General features: G+C 31.9%; 2 protein-coding genes across 2 annotated transcripts; both read right to left on the bottom strand.

The window, feature by feature from the left end:
• Window positions 1–554: 554 nt before the first annotated feature.
• Window positions 555–3,712, bottom strand: LOC108212951 (MDIS1-interacting receptor like kinase 2-like). The gene is made up of 2 exons (XM_017384664.2): window positions 2,041–3,712; window positions 555–1,945 (listed from the first exon to the last, which is right to left on the bottom strand). The coding sequence occupies exons 1-2, from the start codon at window positions 3,690–3,692 to the stop codon at window positions 1,942–1,944; spliced, it is 1,656 nt and encodes a 551-aa protein (XP_017240153.1). The 5' UTR covers window positions 3,693–3,712; the 3' UTR covers window positions 555–1,941.
• Window positions 785–1,744, bottom strand: LOC108213953 (receptor-like protein Cf-9 homolog). The gene has a single exon (XM_064090187.1). The coding sequence runs from the start codon at window positions 1,742–1,744 to the stop codon at window positions 785–787; it is 960 nt and encodes a 319-aa protein (XP_063946257.1).
• Window positions 3,713–23,538: the final 19,826 nt, after the last annotated feature.

Raw genomic sequence — 23,538 nt, 5'->3', positions numbered from 1 at the left:
TATCTAATATCTTTAAATTTTTATTTTATGTGGCTAGCCTATAGAGATGATAATTTTGGAGGATAGATTTTGAGATATAAGTGTGTGGATACTAATATAATATACTAATGATCATATATTTTTGAGGTAATTGCATATCACACCCCCTAACTATCATTAAAAAACGATATTGTACTCATACTTTGAGAAACTCAACTCGCACCTATTATCTTTACTATTGAAGCCCGAGTTGGACAAATTAGCTAGTATGCAGATAATAGACTAATTTGAATCGATAGGACCCCAGAGGACTTGGAAAGAGTCCGTCCAAGACCGAGCAGTCCCTGTTAACACATATCCATATGTCCCTGCAACTTTGATATCCAAATAATACACATATGAAGATAATATGAGAGCTCTTTTACCCCTTTGCTGGAGGTCGGGAGGTCGACTCCCCACGTGTGAGTGTGTAATCAATTAATAATAATAATAATAATAATAATAATAATAATAATAATAATAATAATAATAATAATAATAATAATAATAATAATAATATTATGAGAGCTGCATGATGCAGTGAGGAGCATATAATTACTGATATAAACATTGATCAAACAGAATATTACACAATACCAAGGTTTATATTAATACCCCTGAAAAAAGAAAAATCATTATGATTCAAGACCAAACAAAATATTACACCAATACCAAAAACTTATGCAGCCACAAAGAGAATAGTACACTACTGGTTCAGAAATGTCCAACAACTTTCAAGTTGGTCTTGATTGGCCAGTACCATTCTTCATGCATATCTTTTCATCAACTTCAGTTGCAGCACTTCGATATATCTCACAAACCACCAAGGCTTTCCTAGTTTGAGAACAATGTATGCAGATGACAATCCACATATCAGTCCACATCCATATCCCATCACGATTGCTTCCCATGTCAATTCATCTCCAGCATCATCTTCATCACCATTTCCGACTTCTTGTGGAGGTGATGCTGTGTTTGCACATTTCTTCATCAATGGTGATCCACATAATGCGGAGTTTCCTAGATAAGAATCATTGTTGAATGTGCTGAATTGTCCTTTCTGAGGAATCTCTCCACTAAGATGGTTTCCCGAGAGGTTTAAGACTTCTAGAAATGTCAGTGCAGTTAACTGAGGTGGAATAGCCCCTGTCAGTTGATTTGAGGACAAATCTAAAGATTGGAGTTCTTTCATATTTCTCAGCAATGACGGGATATGTCCTGTCAGACTATTATGCGATAAGTTGAGCAATGCAAGCCATCTAAGCTCTCCAATAACTTTTGGAATTTCACCCTGAAATTTGTTGCACGACAGATCAATAGCTGTGTAAATATGAAGGTTATTTGTCACTTCATACTCTGTTCCCTTCACAGTTAATGAGACTGCTGCTTCATAATGGATAGTAAAAACTGCTGTCACATTCTGAAAACGATACAAATTATCAGTTGATTTCATATTCTTAAAGTATTGAATTGGCAAATGGCCTGTGAATTGATTGTTGGACAAATCCATAATCCGCAACTTGGGGAAGGGATCTTCTGTGCTCCTTCCACTTATTGTACCATAGAGTTTATTTGATCGCAAGACAAGAACTTCTAGCTCTCCAAGTGCATAAAGCCATGACGGAAATGTACCACCTATTTTATTATTGCCTATATCAAGAATTTTCAAGTGCTTACAGTTCGCCAAAGATGGGGGCATCAATCCTTCAAACTCATTATTATCCATGTTTAGATATGCATGTCAGCTGACAACTCCTGGAGAAAGTAGTTGGTATTGTTCCTCGAAACTGATTATTAGCAAGATTAATGTAAAGCAATCCATCAGCAAGATTCCCGAAACAGTTTGGAAGTTCACCACTTAATTCATTATTTGACAAATCAAGAATTGAAAGGGAAGTGACATTGCAAATTGTTGTTGGAAGCTCACCTGTCAAGATTGTTAAAATTTGGTAAAACAGCAATAATCAGATTACTAGCTTAGTTACATATGAGAAAAGGAAAAGATATATAGAGAAAATATACCTGTAAAATGGTTCCCACTTAAAAGCGATGTATTCCAAAGTTGGATGATTGTTATATTCCTTAGGGAAGTTCCACAAGTCACTCTGAATATTTCCACTAAAACTATTATAACTTACATCAAGACTTATAAGATTTGTGAGATTAGAAATGATCTTTGAAAGCTGTCCAGTCAATTGATTAGAACTGAGATCAAGATATACTAGTAGCTTCAGGTTTCCAATGTCAGATGGAATATAGCCACCGAGATTATTGGAATTTAGATCTAAGAAGCTGAAATTAGTCAAGAGTCCCAGTCCAATAGGAATACTTCCTTCAAATAAATTTCTATTGTCTGAGAGGTCCAGATCTCTTAATTTGGAGAGCCTAAATATATGTGGGGGAAGCGGCCCCTCAAAAAAATTAGAGCCAAGATAGAGGCTTTCAAGTTGGGAAAGCAAACCTATATCCTTAGAAATAAAACCTGAAAAGTTATTCTCACGAAGGGCAAAAAACTTTAGTTTGGAGAGCTTGAATACATTTGGCGGAAGCGGCCCCTCAAAAAAATTAGAGTTAAGATCGAGGGTTTCAAGCTCAGAAAGCAAACCTATATTATTGGAAATAGAACCTGAAAAGTTATTACCCCAGAGGTGAAGAAACCTTAGTTTGGAGAGCTTGAATACATTTGGCGGAAGCGGCCCCTCAAAAAAATTAGAGTTAAGATCGAGGGTTTCAAGCTCAGAAAGCAAACCTATATCATTGGAAACAGAACCTGAAAACTTATTACTCCAAATAACAAGATTTTTTAATTTTGAAAGCTTGAATATATTTGGTGGAAGCGGTCCTTCAAAGGAATTGTTGCCTAAATACAGGGATTCAAGATCATGAAGCAACCTTAAGTCATTGGGAATTGAACCTGAAAATTTGTTACTTGACAGGGCAAGACGTTTTAATTTGGAAAGCTTGAATATATCTGGCGGAAATGACCCCTCAAAAGAATTGCCAACAAGACTGAGGACTTCAAGATTATGCAGATTGGCAAATACTGATTCACGTACTAAATCACCAGTAAACTCGTTATAATTAAGGCTAAGGTGAGTCAGGCTATGAGAATTGGATATAAAATATGGGAATTTCGACGCAAGAGGATTGTAACTGAGGTTGAGGATGCGCAAGAAAGGCATGGGAGAGAAATGGGACCAATTTGGAGCTTGCAATGCATTCTGTGACAGGTTTAAGATGAGCAAGCTCTGAAGATGGCTAACCTGGAACGGAATGGGACCATCTAGATAATTATTTCTCAAATCAAGATATTGAAGCTGTGTTAAATTCTCAATGGCTGGCGGTATTGGACCCGAGAAGAAGTTGTTTGCAAGGGTGAGATTGTTGAGATTTGGAAATGAAGTGAAACCAAACTCGGACAACATTCCATCAAGTTGTTTCTCAAAAAGGTTAATCTTAGAGACTGAACCTGCAGAGTTACAAGTAATGCCAGTCCAATTACAAAGATTATCGAGATTGGTGAGTGACCAAGAGTCGAGAAAAGAAGAAGGGGCTAGGCTATTCTTCCACTTCACAAGAGCTTCTCCTTCTCGTGTTGTTGCAAGAATGCATTCAAGTGATGAGAGAAAGAAAACAAAGAGAAGAAGGTGAGAAGGCTTTGCAGAGTAGGCCATGTTTCTCCTGATCAACTGGGTTATGTGAATCTGATATCATACTGCACACTTCAATTTATAACTTGAATATTTAATTCATAAATAATAATTTGATAAAGATATTTTGTTATTTAGTGTGGAAAAATTATATAATGAAAATAACTAAATATCTAATATCTTTAAATTTTTATTTTTTGTGGCTAGTTTACAGAGATGATAATTTTGTAGGATAGATTTTGAAATATAAGTGTGTGGATACTAATATAACATACTAATGATCATATATTTTTTGTGAATTTATTAGATGATTTTGATTTTTCATCAATTTAATTATTATATTATATTTATTTTACCAATAAAGTAACTAAGGTTTAGTGTTATTTGTATAATTTAATTTTATAATTTATTTAATTATTATCATAATTCATGATTAGTCTTGATTCATTATTAACTAATTTAATTAATTTATATTGGATATTAAATTATATTGTCATGAAAATAATTTATATCACTCTCAAGCTACTTTCACATCTCTCAATGGTTGAGGCCCTCGGTGGACTTGAAACACTACAAGAAAAAACACTAAAAGCCACCAAACAAAAGCGACCAAGTATAAAAGCCACCGAAAGCGGTGGCTTTTACTCAAAATAGAAATTTGATTTGACTGATAAACAAAAGCGACCGTGTTTGGTAGCTTTTATTGGCGGTCGCTTTTGTTTGGTGGCTTTTACGAGGGGTCGCTTTTGTTTGGTGGCTTTTAAATATAAAAGCAACCGGCTAAGTCTAGCGGTCGCTTTTAACTTTCATGTGTTTGAGCGGGAATTTTCCCGCCTAAGAGAAGTAAAAAAATATAAAAACAAAAGCTACCATTTTATAGCCGGTCGCTTTTGCCAGTATTAATTATTTTATGATTTTTATAAAAAAGTTCACGAGTCACACATAAATGTTAACATGAGTTTATTTTTGTGATGTGGAGAAATAAAAATAAATATTTATTTATATATTTTTATAATAGTAAAGATTAATTAAAAAATTTTAAATAACTAGTCTTGTGATCTATGATATTTGATTTATTTTTTTCACCATTCAATCATAAATATCTTAATATGTGTTGATTTTAATTATGTGAAGAAATAAAAAATAACGACTTAATAGTGTCTTCTCATAATGGTCAAAAAAATTAAACAATTATTTTTAACTAGTCTTGTCACGAATGATTATTTTCGTTTTTCTAAAATTATTTTTTCATTCACGCATTTAGGTGGTCGCTTTTATGCATTTTTCTTGTAGTGAAATGAGTCTTGTAGACTTGGAGAGGCCGAGACTTATCCTTTTAATTTTATTCAATTTTTTTAATAAAATTATATCTTTTAATATATTTAATGTAATAAATATTATAAAAATATTGTTTCTAGTAAAATAAAATAAGACGAAATTATATATAAAATATAGGTTAACATCAACCAAATTATTAGTTTTTAAAATAACAAATTTATGAATGAAATCAATTATTTATTGAATATTTTTGTGCTATTATTTAATGTGATGTATTTAGGATATTGTGCTATAGTTTTTGGACCACAAATTTTGATATATAAGTGTGTGAACACTATTCCAATACACTATTGATTTTGATTTTTCAATTATAATTTTCATATTATCATATTCTTTATGGATTTATTAGAAGACTTTGACTTTTCATCAATTAAATTATTATACTATCTTTAGCAATTCTAGTGCCAAGTAAGTTAATTCAATTCTGATTTGGTTATATAATTTATAATTATAATTTTTATATATTATCAAAATTTAGGATTAATTTGGATTTCATCCTTAAGTTATTATTGATTAATTTAATCTGATTTTTTATTTTTAATGTCGGGAAAATAATTTATATCACTCTCGAGCTACTATCACATCTTTGAAAGGTGGAGGCAGTGGTCCTCCGAAGACTTGGAATGAGTCCTGGAAGGCTTTGAAAGGGTGAGCTACTCTCTCTTAATTTATTCATTTTTGGACATTTTTGTGCATTGCCTGGCTTCGAAAGAACCGGTCCAAATGTTCAAGTGCTTGAGAATTCTTTGAAAATACATATTAAGAAATGTTTGAAAATATTGTTGAAATCATAATAATAATTCAAAACATATGTCGTTAAGACTATTATGAGATAGATTGAGCAATGCAAGCCATTTAAGCTCTCTTTGGAACTTCGCCCTGGAATTTGTTGCACGAGGATCAATAGTTGTGTAAATAGATCGATAGTTTTTAGAGGATAGATTTTAATATATAAATGCGTGGACACACTACTAATACAACACACTAAAATCATGTTTTTTTTTTAAAATTAAAATCATGTATTTTTTATAAACTTATTTGATGAATTTGATTTTTCATCAATACTATTATTATACTGTTTTTATCTACAATAAAGCAACTACATTTTAGTGTTAGGGGAATTTGTTCGATTTGGATTTGATTTATGCAACTTTTAAAATGATTTTAATTGTTATCATAATTCGGGAATAATTTTGATTTATATATTTTTAATCGATTATAAACTAGTTTAATTTAATTTAATTTATTTGATTATTAAATTTTATTGTCAAAAATAAATTTATATCACTCTCAAGCTACTTTCACATCTCTTAAAGGTTGAGGCTGTGGTCCTCTCGGACTTGGAATGAGTCCTCGAAGACTCGGAGAGACGTAGGCTATCCCTCTTAGTTTTATTCAATTTTTTAAACAAAATTATATCTTTTACTATAATTAATATAATAAATATCATAAAAAAATTGTTTCTAGATGCATAAAATATAACAAAAATAATATAATTATATACTAAAAGGTCACAGTAATATGATTATATACTAAAACAATCAACCATGTTAATTGCATTAATGTAATATACATAGGATATAATAAGGGAATTGTTATATCCATATCAATATTTTAATTTCCAGAACAATTTGGAAAAATTTGTTTGAATTTGCTCCGGAAATAAAAATGTTTGCTCTGGAAATAACATTTTCCTATAATAATCAATATAAATATCGCAAATCCACAATCTCCAAGAAGAGAGGCGGATACGAGAAACTTAAATGAGTATAATGCTATTTTTGTGTTTTTATAAAAATATTTAAATGTACAAATAAATATTATTAGTAATTAAAATTATTTATAACTTTTCAAGATATTATAATTTAATTTAATCTATATCACCATAATATTTTTCAATTAAATCTCAAGGTGATCATGAACCCATACTATACTGCACTCGTCTATTTATTAGCATTTTGCCTGCCGTGTACGTGAAATCATAACTTTATTAATTGATAAGAAAAATTAATTGATCGTTGATTTTTCAGCTTGTGGGAAAAATAGTGTGCAGTTAGCTGTCGCCTGTCGGATGATAAATTTTGATGTCTAAGTGTGTGAATAGCAATGCATAACCAAATATTTTTTGGGCCAATTGTGAGCCAATGGGGGCTCAGAAGACATGGAAAAAGTCTGCTGATGACTCGGGGAGAAGAAGACTTACATCCCGTTCAGTTGATTCATGACTTAACGTTACTTATCTCATAAACTCTTATGAGAACTTAAAATATTTGTTTGATTAATTTTGATTTATTAATAACTTATAAGTTATTAAAAATATAGTAATAATAATAATAAAAGTGATTTATGAGTAATTTGTGATTTAAGAATAATTTTTATCAAAAAATGGCTAAAAAAAAAATTAGTCACCGAGAAAAGTATCTCAAACTAACTTCTGGTTTTAGGTCAATTTTTGACTTATTTCCGACTTTAAGCCGACTTCCGACTTAATACACAAACATACATTTTTCAGCTTAAAGCCAGAGATGATATAAACCCCGGGCTTTAAGCTCAGATAAACATGCTCTTATTCCTGTTAAAATTGAGAAACTACTGATTATAGGAGCCGATTAGTTTAAAAGAAGTTCTCTATAAAAAAATGGAGTATAAGTGAGAAATAAATTAATATATATAAATTATTAAAGTGTCTAGAAAAGAAATAGATATTATAAAGAAAAACTAGCATTTTCTACTTCCATTTCCTTCTCAGTACTTTTTAAAAGCACTTTTTACGTTTTTACACAAACGAGTCAAGAGAAGTAGGACTCCAGCTTCTTGTAAACAAACAGGCACATAAAATAAAAGTTTAGAGTATATTATAATGAAAAATTAATGTTATTTACGAAAGTTAATAATCGAATATTCCATTGTTAAGATGATAAAATAAATTTTTATATTTGAATGTCAAATTTTTTTTAATATAATTCATAAATATATTACCTAGTTTGAATTGAGATATATTACTTCTTGAATTGTATTCTCTCGTCCATTTTTATACAGTTTTCTTTTTGATTGCCCCATTATTTCTAAACATTTCAAAAATAGTAATTTTAATAATATAATACACTTTTATACCCATTGCTTTCTTCTGCTATCTATATGCTATAATAATATAAACGTTATTACACTCGTTACTTTCCTCCACTATTTCAAATGTATTATTAAATATAAATGGGTCACATTATTTTACCACATCTTCATTTAACTGTACTCATCTTTTACTTCTTCGTCTCCGTGTCCACACCTAATAAAGGAGTAACAACTTAGAGCAAGTCCAGCAGATGCCCAATATTATGTCCTAAATTGTTATTTAAGGCATTTGATGTAAAAAGTTGATCTCCTTGCCCTTATATCACTAGGACAACCTCCTCAAGCCCTATTTTTGAGGCACATCTCTCCTTACCCTATCCCATATTTTATTATTAATTCTTATCAACACTTTTTTTCTCTCTCTACTTTTATATTATGCTTTAATGATGAAAGAGAGTTTTTAATAATAAAATATTAAACTTCTTATGAGAATAAGACACATTGTTGGAGTCCAAGTTAGTAAAATATATCCTAAATCACCGGAACGTAATATTTTATATTATATTTAGGACTTTAACTAAGATACTTTTGGACTTGCTCTTAAATAATTAAATATCACATTTATTTGATAACAAAAGATCGATGACTTTATGGTACATCATATTCTCTCTTACTCAAAATAAGAGTCTTTTAATTTTTTACATGTAATTTCACGTATAAAAAAGACATGCATCCATATATTATATTTCAAATTTTTTTTTAAATAAAAATATAGATGTTATATTTTTATGTATAAAAAATTTAAAAATAATATGTTAAAATATGTTTTTTATACTTCGAATTACATATAAAAAATCTAAAGAACTCTTATTATGACATGGAGTATACTAGCAACAAACTTCTAAATATCATTCGCTTGGAAGATGCCGAGTACGAGTTCCAAAAAGGAAAATCACAATCAGTCCAGCCCGACACGATCTGTTTATGACTGTATTGTTTTGTTTAAATATTAAAATATCATTTTGTTTATACGTGTACAACCAATCAATGCTTGGCAACCATACTTCATAGGGCTCTGTACGTTGAATCCGCTCAACCGCATTAACCGCAACAACCACCTGCAACCGATCCGTGTATTATGGATAACCGTAAAATGTGGGCGGTCGCGGATGAAATTTTTAATAACCATTAACTTGAAGCTCTGCTTCAAGTTATATATTTCCGGATTAGTTTGCTTTTGTAATATGTAATCAGATTTATTGTATTAACTTTATTCAAGATTTTAAGTGATAAATTATATATTTTTGAGTTAAAGCCTGTACTTTATGCAAGATTTTAAGCGATAACTTATATATTTTCTTTGTTATAACTATTTTAGCGGTTGAACCGCAACCAACCGCAATTACGTGGATGGATTTGGTTGGTTTTTTTAACCAACAGTATGGTCGCGGTTTGAGATTTTAGAAAACCGTAAGTTGCGGTTTGGTTTGGTTATTACCCTCCAACCGAACCGATCCGATCCGCGTACAGCCTTACTCCATACAACTTAAACAAGCCAAATAGTTTGATGTGCAACTTATTTTACGACATCAATGCATATATCAAGTGTCAACATAAATTTAATCCACTAGAACCAATAACACAACTTATCCCTCAATTTAATTTCACAATAAGCCCCCCGTCCAGAATTATAATAACTTGCTAGATTATATACAAGTATACCCAGAATCCCCCATAATATAATCATCAAATGTGAAAATTTATGTCAATTAAAAACATAAAGGAACAAAACTATATCTGAAGACTTGCACGAGATGACCTCGAAATCATCCTTTTCTTGTTATCCATCTCACTAGCCGCTACTGCCGCATCAGCTGTTTTTCCAGCTACTAATCGAAGTGTTCGAACCAGAAAAATGAAAAAAAAAAACAGGAGATTACATACACACTCATCAAAGTTCAAAACCCACACAAATAACTAATCAACAAAATATGAAAAATAGGAAATCAACAAATCAAAACATGAACATGAAACCTGTATAAGAACATACATAAACCTAATTGTAAAAACATCAAAATCGAACTCACATAACTTATAAAACATGAAAATCGACCAATCAAACCCCAAAAATCAACATCATACCAGAGAAAAGCGGAGTAAAACCCTTATGATAACTAATTTGATAACTAAATCGATGATTCTCTAACACTTATAGGTAGTTTTAGACAAGTTTCTTTTGAAGTAGGGTTTTAATATTTCATTACAAGCTAAATAAATATTTTATCGTATTTGACTAAAAATTCACACATAAAATACAACTAATTTTTTTTTAAAAACAATTTTAATCAATATTAACATGTTAAAATAACATTCATACAGTTTGGATCGTCCAAAATAATTTTTTAAAATTAGTTATATATTTCTAATAAATATTCCATTAAAGACTAAGTAATTTGACCTCATTTTACTATAAAATCCATACACCATATTAAAGGCTAATTTTTTTAAAAAATAATCAATTATCACGTTACAATAGCATCTGTATGGTTGGATCATCTAAAATAATTTTATTAAAAATAGTTTCATGTTTTAGGTAAGTATTCGATTAAAGGCTAAGTAATTTGACCGCATTTTACTACAAAATCCACACACCAAATAAAAGGTTATTATATAAAAAAACAATCAATATTATCATGTTACAATAACATCCGTACGGTTGGATTGTCCAAAATGATTTTTAGAAAAATAGTTTCATGTTTCGGGTAAGTATTCGATTAAAGGCTAAGTAGCATTTACTACAAAATCCACATACTAAATAAAAGGCATTTTTTTTAAATATTTTTTTAATCAATTAACATGTCATAATAACATCCGTACGATTGGATCATCCAAATGATTTTTAAAAAAAAAATAATTTCATGTTTAATGTAAGTATTTCATTAAAGGCTAAGTAATTTGACTGCATTTGACAACAAAATCCACACACCAAATAAAAGGCTATATTTTTCCTATAAAAAAATTAATCAATATTATTGTGTTACAATAACCCCCGTACGGTTGGATCGTCCGAAATTATTTTTTAAAAAAAATAGTTTCATGTTTTGGGTAAGTATTCGATTAAATGCTAAGTAATTTGACCGCATTTGACCACAAAATCCACACACCAAATAAAAGACATATTTTCTCAAAATTTATTTTAACCAATATTAACACGTTACAATAACATCTGTACGGTTGGATTGTCCAAATTTTTTTTAAAAAAAATAGTTTTATGTTTCGGGTAAAGATTCCACTAAAGACTAAGTAATTTAATTGCATTTGACTACAAAATGCGCATACCAAATAAAAGGCTAATTTTTTTATAAAAAAAATTTGTAAACAATATTATCACATTACAATAATATCCGTATAGTTGGATCGTCGAAAATAAATGATTAAAAAATATTTTTATGTTTTGGGTAGGTATTCGATCGAAGGCTAAGTAAATTGACCACATTTGACTACAAAATCCACATACCAAATAAAGGTTAATTTTTTAAAAAAATTTTAAATACAAAATCTGTAGTTAAGAATGTAATATAAAATATCTAGTTAAGGATGAGCCAATTAACAATTATGTTACATATATAAATTCAAGAGAATTACTTAATATCTACAATACATATATCAAAGTCCATTATATTATTAAACCTTTTTCTACAACTCAAATCAATTTAGTCAACTAAATCTCCTTGAGCTTTAGCAGTACACACATTTCAACTAAGAGCCTGGCATTGTATCCGTGTATGTGCTCATGTGGTGTATATCAATTGTCCATGTAAAACTAATAATCAATTACTAACGAAACTGTTAGTATTTAGACTTTTTGGCACTTTGATGGCTTGTATTATTTCAAATTTGCACGTTAGTGACCGACCTTTAAAAGTCATCAATTGTGTTGCTGAACTTATTTTTTTTTTAACACATTAGGGGCTCCGCATCATATCCATTAAATCGAAGTAACGGTCGTCAGGGGTATTTCAGGAAAATATTTTTGCAACGGCTATATGCTGTGTATATATATACGTTTCTGCTGTGTGTAATTGAGCATATTCAAACCTAAATCTCTCATCCAAACCAAAAAGCTCTGCAAAGATGAATCAACAATGTATGTGTGGAAGCTGGGCAGTGGAGAAGACATCGTGGACGGAGTACAATCCGGGTAGAAGATTCTTGACTTGCGTGAATGGAAGGTGCAATTTCTTCAAGTGGGTTGAACCCGAGTTTGATGCGCGCAGCAAGAGTGTAATCAATGGACTGATAAGGCGTTTGAAGAACAAGGACGATGAATGTTTTGCTGAAATGATTAAGGCCAAAGATGAGTACAAGGATTTCTACAGTGAAGAACTATCCGAGGCGCAGAAGCAAGCAAGGAACTGGAAAATTCTTGCTGTGTTGTTGTTGTTGTATATTTTTCTTTGTTGGTTTCCATCTGCTGGTAAGGATGGTAGTAATCATCATCAAACAACAAATCATCATCAGAATTATCTTGATTGGAACTATCACAGTGGAAGGTCTCATCACTACTTTCCTTTTCTTCTGGCACAAAATCCTCATCATCAGAATCTGTGTCTGAAAATTCCTCTTCCAACCCCTCCATTTCCCTAACTTGTTGCACAATTTCAATTTCATTTTGGGTGGTATCCCAAAACTGTGTATTGTTGATGTGTTATTTTATAACTAACCGCAAGCGCACGGTGTCTGTTGTAGTGCAGACTAGCAAATGCGGGTCGTATCCTCAAGGAGACAGATGCTATCAATTTTTATTCAGTTATATTCAATTGTTTCCAGATCAAATGATTATAAGAAAATATTTTAACTAACTAAATTAACACTAATTAAATAGACACTAAAATAATAATATATTAAAAATCCAGGGCAATCAGGTCCACCATGCTTAGACAATGACTGGCTCTAAGCTAAAGCAATTAAAGCGGTCATGAAACTAGAGTTTGTTAATCTCTCTCAAGTATCAACACTCTCGAAACATGCTTACACAAATAATCACTTTTAGTAATCCAATTAATCAGATAATTAAAGCAATGTTAATCTCTCTCGAGTATTAACGCTTTCAGAAATTCAATGATGCTCTCGCACTCAAATTCAATTCTGCTAATTGTATGTGTGCCTCTAGTCGTATATCTCTCGATCATACTCCTATTCGCATAGAATCAATTCATGATATCGGCCGATTACATAAATCAATATTAAAACATATCAATTAGAATTAACCAATCAATCAAATCACTGTTAAATCATGCCAACATCATAACGCAAACATGGCTTCCCCTTAAACCCTAGAACACACTACTCGATACTAATTAAACAACTAGAATAATTAAAAGACATAATTAAACTAACAAGTAAAGAGAAGAAAACTATAGAAGAAAACCTTTATAGACCTTCATTGTTGTCATCCAAAAAAGAGTAATGGCCTCTCCTCTAAGTTTCTCTCTAACCCTAACCTACTCTAATATTGTACAATGATAAAAACTAATCCTATCTCTAATAATATACCTCTTTTAATATTTAAAACTAATATATGAATAAAACTCCAAAACCAAGTAGGATTTAGTCTCAAAATTCGTAGCTTTCTGTTCTGTCCAGTTTTCGGGCTTTTCCAGTTGGACTTTTCTTGCTGGGCCACTTCTAAATTAAAGGAAATATCAAGGGCTTCGCGTGAGCTGTAAGAACGTCCAATTCCGACATCCGGAACTCAAGATATGGCTCAAACAGTGCAGAAATCGGGTAAAACCCAATAAATCCGAATTTCTTTAGAATTTAACTCCAAAATAGCTAATTTATCTTCAAATCCTTCTCAACTTGGAATTCTTTATTCCCTACAATAAAACATGAAAATATATTAAATAAATATCCAAATCAGTGCAAAATATAATTAAATATGGGAATAAAATCATATAGAATATATACAAAAATATATTCTATCAAACATCCCCACACTAAGCTTTTGCACGTCCTCGGGCAAATAAGCGAAATTTAATCTAAGTCCTAACTAACTAACACCACTTTCGTAGATGACACGATTGCATTGAGCGCATGCAACAAGCCGTTAAACCTCTAGGCAGCCCTAGTAGGACGAGTTTTGTCTCGTGAGGGTTTATAGCGAATCTACCCACAAAATTCATTATTTTCTACCGGTCTTAAACATGCAACTACTATGAATGCAATCTAAATGAAAATGCATATAATACAATCATGAAAGCATCAACCTCGTTAACAAATAATCTTCAGAATAAGCAACATTCAAGGCATTCATCTATCTCACACATTAGTCATGCAACTTTTCCGCTGCAAGTACGGAGTGAATCGTGTGTGTTCAACATGCTCTCTAATGAAACAAAACAGACACCAACAAAGTTCAACAGAGTCTTAACCATGAGTCGTTTATCAGAATAATGCTTAAACGCTTCGTTACATTAGAGTCAACTACAGCTCAGGGTCGCAAAGGAATTTCTATGCCTCTCTTATATTTTCTACTTTTTTTTTTCATGCTCAGTCAAAGGTTGGGAAGCTTCTCATGGTAAGTGAGTTACGACCACCATAAGACTTTGCTAGCTCATTTTTTTTCTCTATTTTTTTTAAGTCAAGTAATTCTCCAGTAACCAAGGGTTGTGAAAAGTCACCAAGAAAATTTATTTCTAGTACAATTGCACTTAATACCAGCACAAGTACATGGATCGTCCCTTTCAAATATTACCACCCGTTGATCTCAAAGGAGTACTCGATACTTTATTTGCAATATTCTATTTTTTTTTTCATTTTTCTAGAAAGGCATATACATCCTAAAACTCCCCTAAACTTAAGATTTACATACTCTAAGCTTAAAAGGGAATAGTCAAAATTCTACACTCAACTCATAGATAAAACTCAAGAATTAAGTTAGTCTCAGTCTTGTCTCTAGAGCATTTTATAGTGTATTTAAAATTTCCGCACAAGCAATTTCTAAGCATGCAAGACATCACATATGATCAAGACTACTAGCCAAATAATTATGCAAATAAACTCATCATGAGAAATTAACTCGGTATTATATACTTTCATGAATTATGTAACCTAAAAGAAAGAAGAAGAAAAAAATCTACTAAAAAATGGCATACAAAATTAAGTAACTAGCTCTAATATAATGCAACTAACATGAATTTCCTAATTTAAGACATGGCAATATACAATTTTTTTTTAATTTTTCTATTTTTTTGAATTTTATGATATATAATTTTTTATCATTGAGAAACCATCCCCACACTAAAGTGGTTCATTGTCCTCAATGAACAAATATGATAGAAATATATAAATATAATAATATAATTACACAATAGTGGTTAAAAGGAATACTCCCCTGAAATGCTGTTGAGTGTTGAATTGGCTCTTGACTTCTCAAGTTTTTGTTAAACTGGATGCGTTTCCTCAACAAAAGAATCAGTTGGCCCAGTGGTTGGTAGGTGGCTCCTGAGATCTGCTTTGTAATTGACCCGTCTTCGATTCCTACCAGCAACAGTTCTTTTTTGTAGGCATACACACGCAGACTTTTACTGGACTGAAGCAGCTGGACTTCGAGGATCAACTGGTGGGCTGGGCCTCTGTTGCTGAGATGCACCCCCTGTACTGGGCCCAGGTGGTGTGGTCTTGGGCTTGGAGCATGGGCTGAATTGAGAACAGGCTCCGTGCATGGGCTTCTGGACTTGAATGGGCTGGGTGCGTGGACTCCATGTAGCAGAACAGGGAACAGATGATCTTGGGAGTTAGGAGCTCTGCTTCAAGTTATCAAGTAGATTGTGAAAAACTAGCGCGAACAAATTGTGCTTGGCAGAAGCTCCGGAGCCGCAGCTAGACATCGTAGCACCACAGCTCTTCTTCTACTGTTTACTAAAAGCACCGCGGCTCTTTCTTTTAAGCACAGAGAGCTTGTTTTTTTTTTTTCCTTTCTCTCTTTCTCATGCATTCATCCTGCAAGCTCAATATTTTTGCCTTTCTTTTTCATCTACTGCCACAACTATTAGAACTTTAAAAAGGAGCCGCATGAGTGATTGGATATAATATCTGAAAACACTTCACACAAATTCATCAAGGCATCTTATGGGAGTAAAAAAAATGAAAATAAAAATTTTAAGCTCCTAAAAAAATACAAAAATATATTATATAAATAAACTAATAGAGACCTTGGGTTGCCTCCCAAATAGCGCTCTTTTAGAGTCATTAGCTTGACTTTTTACCTCCAAAAAGAATCTGTAAAAGGCGGAGTTTCCGCTTTCTCAAACATGATCTCACCACCAAAAATAAAATCCTTAACATCAAATGTTGTCTTTATCCTGCAGAAAGTCTCCAAACAAGCATTAATAAAATTAATTGTCGCATCAAGATATAACAACTGATCAATATATTTCATAGATTTGGAGAACTTTATGATAAAGCAACGATAGAATTCACATCCATCAAAAGATTGAACTCCCTTGATATTCACATGAGGTGGAGGCTCCGGTGGTGGTTTTTCAGAACTCCTCACTTTCGCAGGAGCTAGTTGAATCTCTTGGCTTCTTCTTGCTTCAATGAATAAAAAGTCAATATTGCAAACACCTTCTTCCAAGACTTGAGGTGTAAGAGCCTTTTGAAATGGATCATAGGAAATATTCTGAGAAATCTCATCTTGGACAATCATCACATCAACTTTAAAACATGTGCTCTCAAATATTGGAGCTGAGGTTCGAGTAAAAGCAAAGTTTTTCATATCAAATTGTTGATCCACCTTGATTAAGTTGATTCCTTTCAAGAATGGTAATTTAAGCACACAAGGCGGAGGAGAAACTACTACCAACTCGATATTGCTTTCTTCACTTAGCTCATCATCACGCACATGGTCCACAACATCAACAACATCATCAATTTCATTGGCAATGACATGATCCTCCCCTTTACCAATAGGCGCATCATCATCACAGATCGAAAAACTATCACTGTCTTTATCACTTGCAAGAATGATAGTATTTATGTCATCTTCAACTTGAAGACATGGAGGTGGAGAGGATTCGGTTTGACATGTAGAAGAAGAACTAGACAATTGTGCAATTTGACCTTCCATCATCAGTTGTTCAGCTTTTAATTCTTTAATCATCATGGTACTCTCATCAATGCATTTCTGGAAGTTCATGATACCATCCTCAAAACTCTTGGTCATATATATCAACATATCACATACCTCATTCGTCTGATACGATGGCACATCTACATTGGTTAAAGGAACCTGTAGCTCTTGTTGAAGTGGAGAATAGTGATACTGCTGAAACTGAGGTTGCTCATATTGAGGTTGATGATATTCCTGCTCAAACTGATCATATTGCTGTTGTGGTGGTTCTTCATAACGATGTTGCTGAAATTGTTGTTGATCATGATATGAGAAATTTTGAAATTCATTGTCCATGTAAGAGAAATCTGGTTGACCCATCCATTGTTGATCACAAGAATTAGAATAGTGATTGTACTCATATCTTTCTTGATAATCATTCACATGTCCCAACTGAGCATTCTGAGAATTAAATACATTGTAAGAACATTCATAACCATAGTGACCCTGAACACCACAAACTTGACAGAAGTTATAAGTCTTCGGGGCAGCTTGTGACATCTCGTTGATACTCAGTGGACGTGTAGTGGACTCTGTAGCATTCCATGAGGCATTTTCACGAGTATATGCCTCGATCAGGGAAGATAGACGTGCAAAGTTATCAACTCCGTCCATTGCCAACCTGAAAAAAAAACTCAACAAAGCCAAGAAACACAGTAAAATCTACCTCACTTGGAACGGAAGTCCCAAGGAGGCAATGGAAACAATCTAAATAGCCAAATAAAATCAATAGAAACTAGCCGTCTCCCCGGCAGCGGCGCCAAAAACTTGATGTGTTATTTTATAACTAACCGCAAGCGCACGGTGTCTGTTGTAGTGCAGACTAGCAAATGCGGGTCGTATCCTCAAGGAGACAGATGCTATCAATTTTTATTCAGTTATATTCAATTGTTTCCAGATCAAATGATTATAAGAAAATATTTTAACTAACTAAATTAACACTAATTAAATAGACACTAAAATAATAATATATTAAAAATCCAGGGCAATCAGGTCCACCATGCTTAGACAATGACTGGCTCTAAGCTAAAGCAATTAAAGCGGTCATGAAACTAGAGTTTGTTAATCTCTCTCAAGTATCAACACTCTCGAAACATGCTTACACAAATAATCACTTTTAGTAATCCAATTAATCAGATAATTAAAGCAATGTTAATCTCTCTCGAGTATTAACGCTTTCAGAAATTCAATGATGCTCTCGCACTCAAATTCAATTCTGCTAATTGTATGTGTGCCTCTAGTCGTATATCTCTCGATCATACTCCTATTCGCATAGAATCAATTCATGATATCGGCCGATTACATAAATCAATATTAAAACATATCAATTAGAATTAACCAATCAATCAAATCACTGTTAAATCATGCCAACATCATAACGCAAACATGGCTTCCCCTTAAACCCTAGAACACACTACTCGATACTAATTAAACAACTAGAATAATTAAAAGACATAATTAAACTAACAAGTAAAGAGAAGAAAACTATAGAAGAAAACCTTTATAAACCTTCATTGTTGTCATCCAAAAAAGAGTAATGGCCTCTCCTCTAAGTTTCTCTCTAACCCTAACCTACTCTAATATTGTACAATGATAAAAACTAATCCTATCTCTAATAATATACCTCTTTTAATATTTAAAACTAATATATGAATAAAACTCCAAAACCAAGTAGGATTTAGTCTCAAAATTCGTAGCTTTCTGTTCTGTCCAGTTTTCGGGCTTTTCCAGTTGGACTTTTCTTGCTGGGCCACTTCTAAATTAAAGGAAATATCAAGGGCTTCGCGTGAGCTGTAAGAACGTCCAATTCCGACATCCGGAACTCAAGATATGGCTCAAACAGTGCAGAAATCGGGTAAAACCCAATAAATCCGAATTTCTTTAGAATTTAACTCCAAAATAGCTAATTTATCTTCAAATCCTTCTCAACTTGGAATTCTTTATTCCCTACAATAAAACATGAAAATATATTAAATAAATATCCAAATCAGTGCAAAATATAATTAAATATGGGAATAAAATCATATAGAATATATACAAAAATATATTCTATCAATTGTCAAAATCAAACTCAAACTCTTCCTGATCATCATCATTTCCCACAGTTGGAATGCTCTTTGCAGGTGCTGGATACATCTTTGCAGGTGCTGGATTGATCTTTTCAGGTGCTGGATTGATCTTTTCAGGTGATGGATTGTTCTTTTCAGGTGCTTCTTTAGGAGTTGGTTCAACAAATTCAACCTCTAAATCTCTATAGGGCACTGTACTTAGATGTGCCATAGTGGTGACATAAATCTATATATACTTATCCACATCAGATATAAGCTCACACATGGTCATTAGCTCCTCATCATTATTTAGTACAAAAGCTCTATCGAATGTAGTGCCAGGTAGCTTATACCACAGTTGGTGAAACCCAAACTCATCAACCTCTTTCAACATACTATATATCTCAATTATGCTGATCTGATCAGCATTACAGAAGTCAAAGAAATCTACTGTACCTCCCACATATGCCCTAGGGTTATCTACCCAATCGGCCCCATGATATATTTTTAGGGTAAAATCACCAGGTTCTGCAAATGTAGAGTGCAAAGCAACAGTTTTATTTACAATAAACAACACTATACTTAACAAATAGCCACTAACAACAAGCATTATACTAAAACAGGCATAAATTGATTTTATAATGACCGAATCTTGGACTATGTAAAAGCCCTAATTTTTAAAAACCCACAAGCAGAATCTTCCATTTTAATAGTATAAAGCAATTGCAGGTCCATAATACTAAACAACTAGCCACTAACAACAACAAACACTGAAATAATGGTCAATTAAACTCATTTCATATGCTACAAAGAAGAAAAGTTGAAGAGCTTACCACAGTAATCGGGGCACTGTCGAGGCTGATACACATCAGCATCCTCTTTAAGACGCCGGAACCAACTCATCTCTGTAAGCAGGAATTCGTCGTCGTTCTTGCTTCGGAAAAGGGGGTAGCCGTTTCGTTTTTAATTTGGAGGGAAATAAGAGGAGGAGGAGATATGTATTGATCATTTGACGCCGTTACTTCGATTTAACGGATATGATGCAGAGCCCCTAATGTGTTAAAAAAAAATAAGTTCAGCAACACAATTGATGACTTTTAAAGGTGGGCCACTAACGTGCAAATTTGAAATAGTACAAGCCACCAAAGCAGTGGTGGAGGCATGTAGAGGCATGTGGGGGCACTGGACCCCACTAGAGATTTTATAGTTTTTAATATTAATATATAGACATACATTAGCTGGGACGACATTCTATCATCCACCTCTTCTGGGCTTTATGGTTATCATCGATTACTTCTTGCCTTCTTGGTTGTTCACTATTATTCCTTTATTTTCTTTCTATTCAAAAAGTAGAACATGCACGTTTTCTATTCTTTTCTTCGATATCTCGAAATTTGATATGGATATTTGAATTCATATAACTAATGTAAGTTAATTTTGATGTTGCAACAGACAATGTTGAAAGAGTTTTTCAAACTATTAATCTTATTAAAAGTATACTTCAAAATATAATGGGAGATGCTTGATTATAAACTATCATCTTTTATGATGTCTTAAAAAGTTATTTTTGGCCCCCATTAAAGTTTATGGCTGGCTCCGCCACTGCACCAAAGTGCTAAAAAGTCTAGTATTTATCAAGGGAATATTTAATAACAGATACTTTCGTTGCTAGTATGTTGCTCATTCCTTGGTCTTTTGTTACTATTCCATTGTGTGGCTATATTTCCTAATAGAACATCTCGTTGGTAAATAAGTGTGGGTATTTCATTACTAATTGGTTGACAGAACATTGACCAGTCAAATTGTTACAAATCCGTTGAGAACTACCAACGGACTAATTTCCTTAACAATTTTTATTGACAAAAACGCTTTCTCTTATAGTGCAACTAAATTAATCAAGTTCCACACATCTGTCAAAATTATTCCGGTTAGTAAGAAGTTTAAAACTTAGCAGCAATATACATGCACGCAGAACAGTTTACACATAATCATATTTGCTAACGTGTAATTATATTCCTATGCAATACTCAACTTATATATTTGTAAAAAATTGTAAAACATATATAAATAAAATAATTTAAACACATATGTAACAAAGAAATTCACAAATACTTTTACAGTATAACATGATTATATTTTTAATAAGACTGAATAAAATATATTATTTTTACACAATACTAAATAAAAATGCTAAATTATACTTAAAGTCAGGACATACATATAAAATGTAACATGCAAGCATTTTAGGAAAAATAATCTGAGACTAACATTTTTCTTCACATTCTTCACACAAGAATTTAGATGCAGTAGAGAATCTCATAAGTTTTTCCTTAAAGGTTAAGGTTGCACAGGATGAAGCGGACAAAGGAGATGATCAACTACAGTATATCACGTATAACAGAATGGAAATCACACAGCTAGGCTCTTTTTACCCCACCTAAACTTCTTCCATGTTTTACACGACTCATCGAACCCATAACATTATATTTATAATATTGTTTAGATAGATTTTTATTAAGAGTTAAATAACTAATTCATCACTAACCTCGCCGGAAACTTGCAACTGGGTCATGTTGTTGAAAAAATTTTCAAACGCATTATCAAGTAATTAAAAACTTTCAAAAGCATCACTCTCCGTCAGTTCCATTAATTACTTAACGGAAAATTCAAAAATATTTTTTAAAAATATGAAAAAAATGCGAATAAATCTTAAAAAATTCAGAATAAGCAGAAAAAACAAAAAAAATCTTAATAAATTCAAAAAAAATCAGAAAAAAGTGAGGAAAAATTGGGGAAAAAATTCAAAAATCTGAAAAGAATTTGAAAAAATTTGGAAAAAATTAGGTGGCAAGTTCTTTTTTCCCCAGATTTTAGAAAATTTAAAAAGAACAAAAAAAAAAAAGCTTGCCACTTTTGGTTTCCCAATTTTTTTGATTTTTTTCACATTTTTCAAAAGCTATTTAACCCCTTAATTATCTTAATTAGAAGATAACAACAAATTTCAAAATATTGACCGGAAATTATTCACTTACGGCAAAACTAGTTGAACCACAGTAGGAGTATATATCTAACTCAAACAACTCAAAATCGCTTTTAAGATAAAAACAATTAAATAAATAAACTTTATCTTATCTTTAAAATAAAAATATAAAATAATTAAAACTGCTAATACGTGAGATATGACATTGTTCTCCTCTTATTTAAATTTTGTCCTCAAAATTCATTGAATATGACTAATTATCTAAATAACAATAATATCTTGAAATACACCATGGTACAATGTCCTAATAAATATTTGGAAATCTCAAGAAACGAAACAAAATAGATAAAATATGAGACAAGTTTCACTATCTATAAATAACAAAAAAATATTTTAACAACTAAAATCATCTGACTAAGCACCGCCTCATATTTTTGTTATTAATATTATATAAGACAATTAATACGAGTGCAAGATGAGTTAGTCATATATCTTACTAACTCGTATAAAAAATAAATTGAAGTAATCATTGCACTAGTATCAAAATATAGCAAGATTTTTTTTATATATAACTAATAAAAACTACATCGTAGAAATAAATATTTATTATAATCACAACTCACCTATTTTTGTCTAGTCAAGCAATAATTCTCAATTTTTATATATGCAAAAGTCTCTAATCATTTTTGTAAAAACAAATCTATAAATATTTGGCATGAAAATATATTTAAGTAGATGTATTACATTATTAGATCAGGTTGAATGTATTATTTGTTGGATATATTAGTCAGGGTCGTAAACATCACGTATATAGTCATCATGCATTTTTTTAAACACATCAGCCCGTCACGTTCGTTTTCGGTTAGTATTGTTAAGTGACTTGACGGCCATTATTCAATTGCAAGTTTTCAATAATTTATTTGTTGATTGCAAGATTTTTGAGTTCGATTATCTAATTATAAGTTGAGCGGAGTTCAACACTGAATTACCAAATAATCGTAAAAAGCCCCGACTTGAAAGGAATTTTGACAGTAGGGCTGTTGACATCGTAAATATAAAGGATTCCTTTCACTTCATGCTCTCTTTGTTTCAATGTTAACAAGACAGATGCTTGATAATCATGATTCCCTGTTATGTTGTAATCAGTGTTGTAAAAAGTGGGAATCGAGTTTAATCGGTGAAGTTTCGGAATAAAGATTAATTGGAGATTAATTACATTGATCGGTGATTAATCGGGGATTAATTAGAATAATCGGATAT

Source organism: Daucus carota, chromosome 3 (assembly GCF_001625215.2).
Source record: "Daucus carota subsp. sativus chromosome 3, DH1 v3.0, whole genome shotgun sequence".
Lineage (NCBI taxonomy): Eukaryota > Viridiplantae > Streptophyta > Magnoliopsida > Apiales > Apiaceae > Daucus > Daucus carota.
Note: the sequence above shows the minus strand (reverse complement) of the source record. Positions and strands in the feature narration are given on the sequence as shown.

What these genes read in the sequence shown, in the direction of transcription:
- LOC108213953 (XM_064090187.1), bottom strand. Translation starts at nt 1,744, where the DNA reads ATGGATAATAATGAGTTTGAAGGATTGATGCCCCCATCTTTGGCGAAC.
- LOC108212951 (XM_017384664.2), bottom strand. Translation starts at nt 3,692, where the DNA reads ATGGCCTACTCTGCAAAGCCTTCTCACCTTCTTCTCTTTGTTTTCTTT.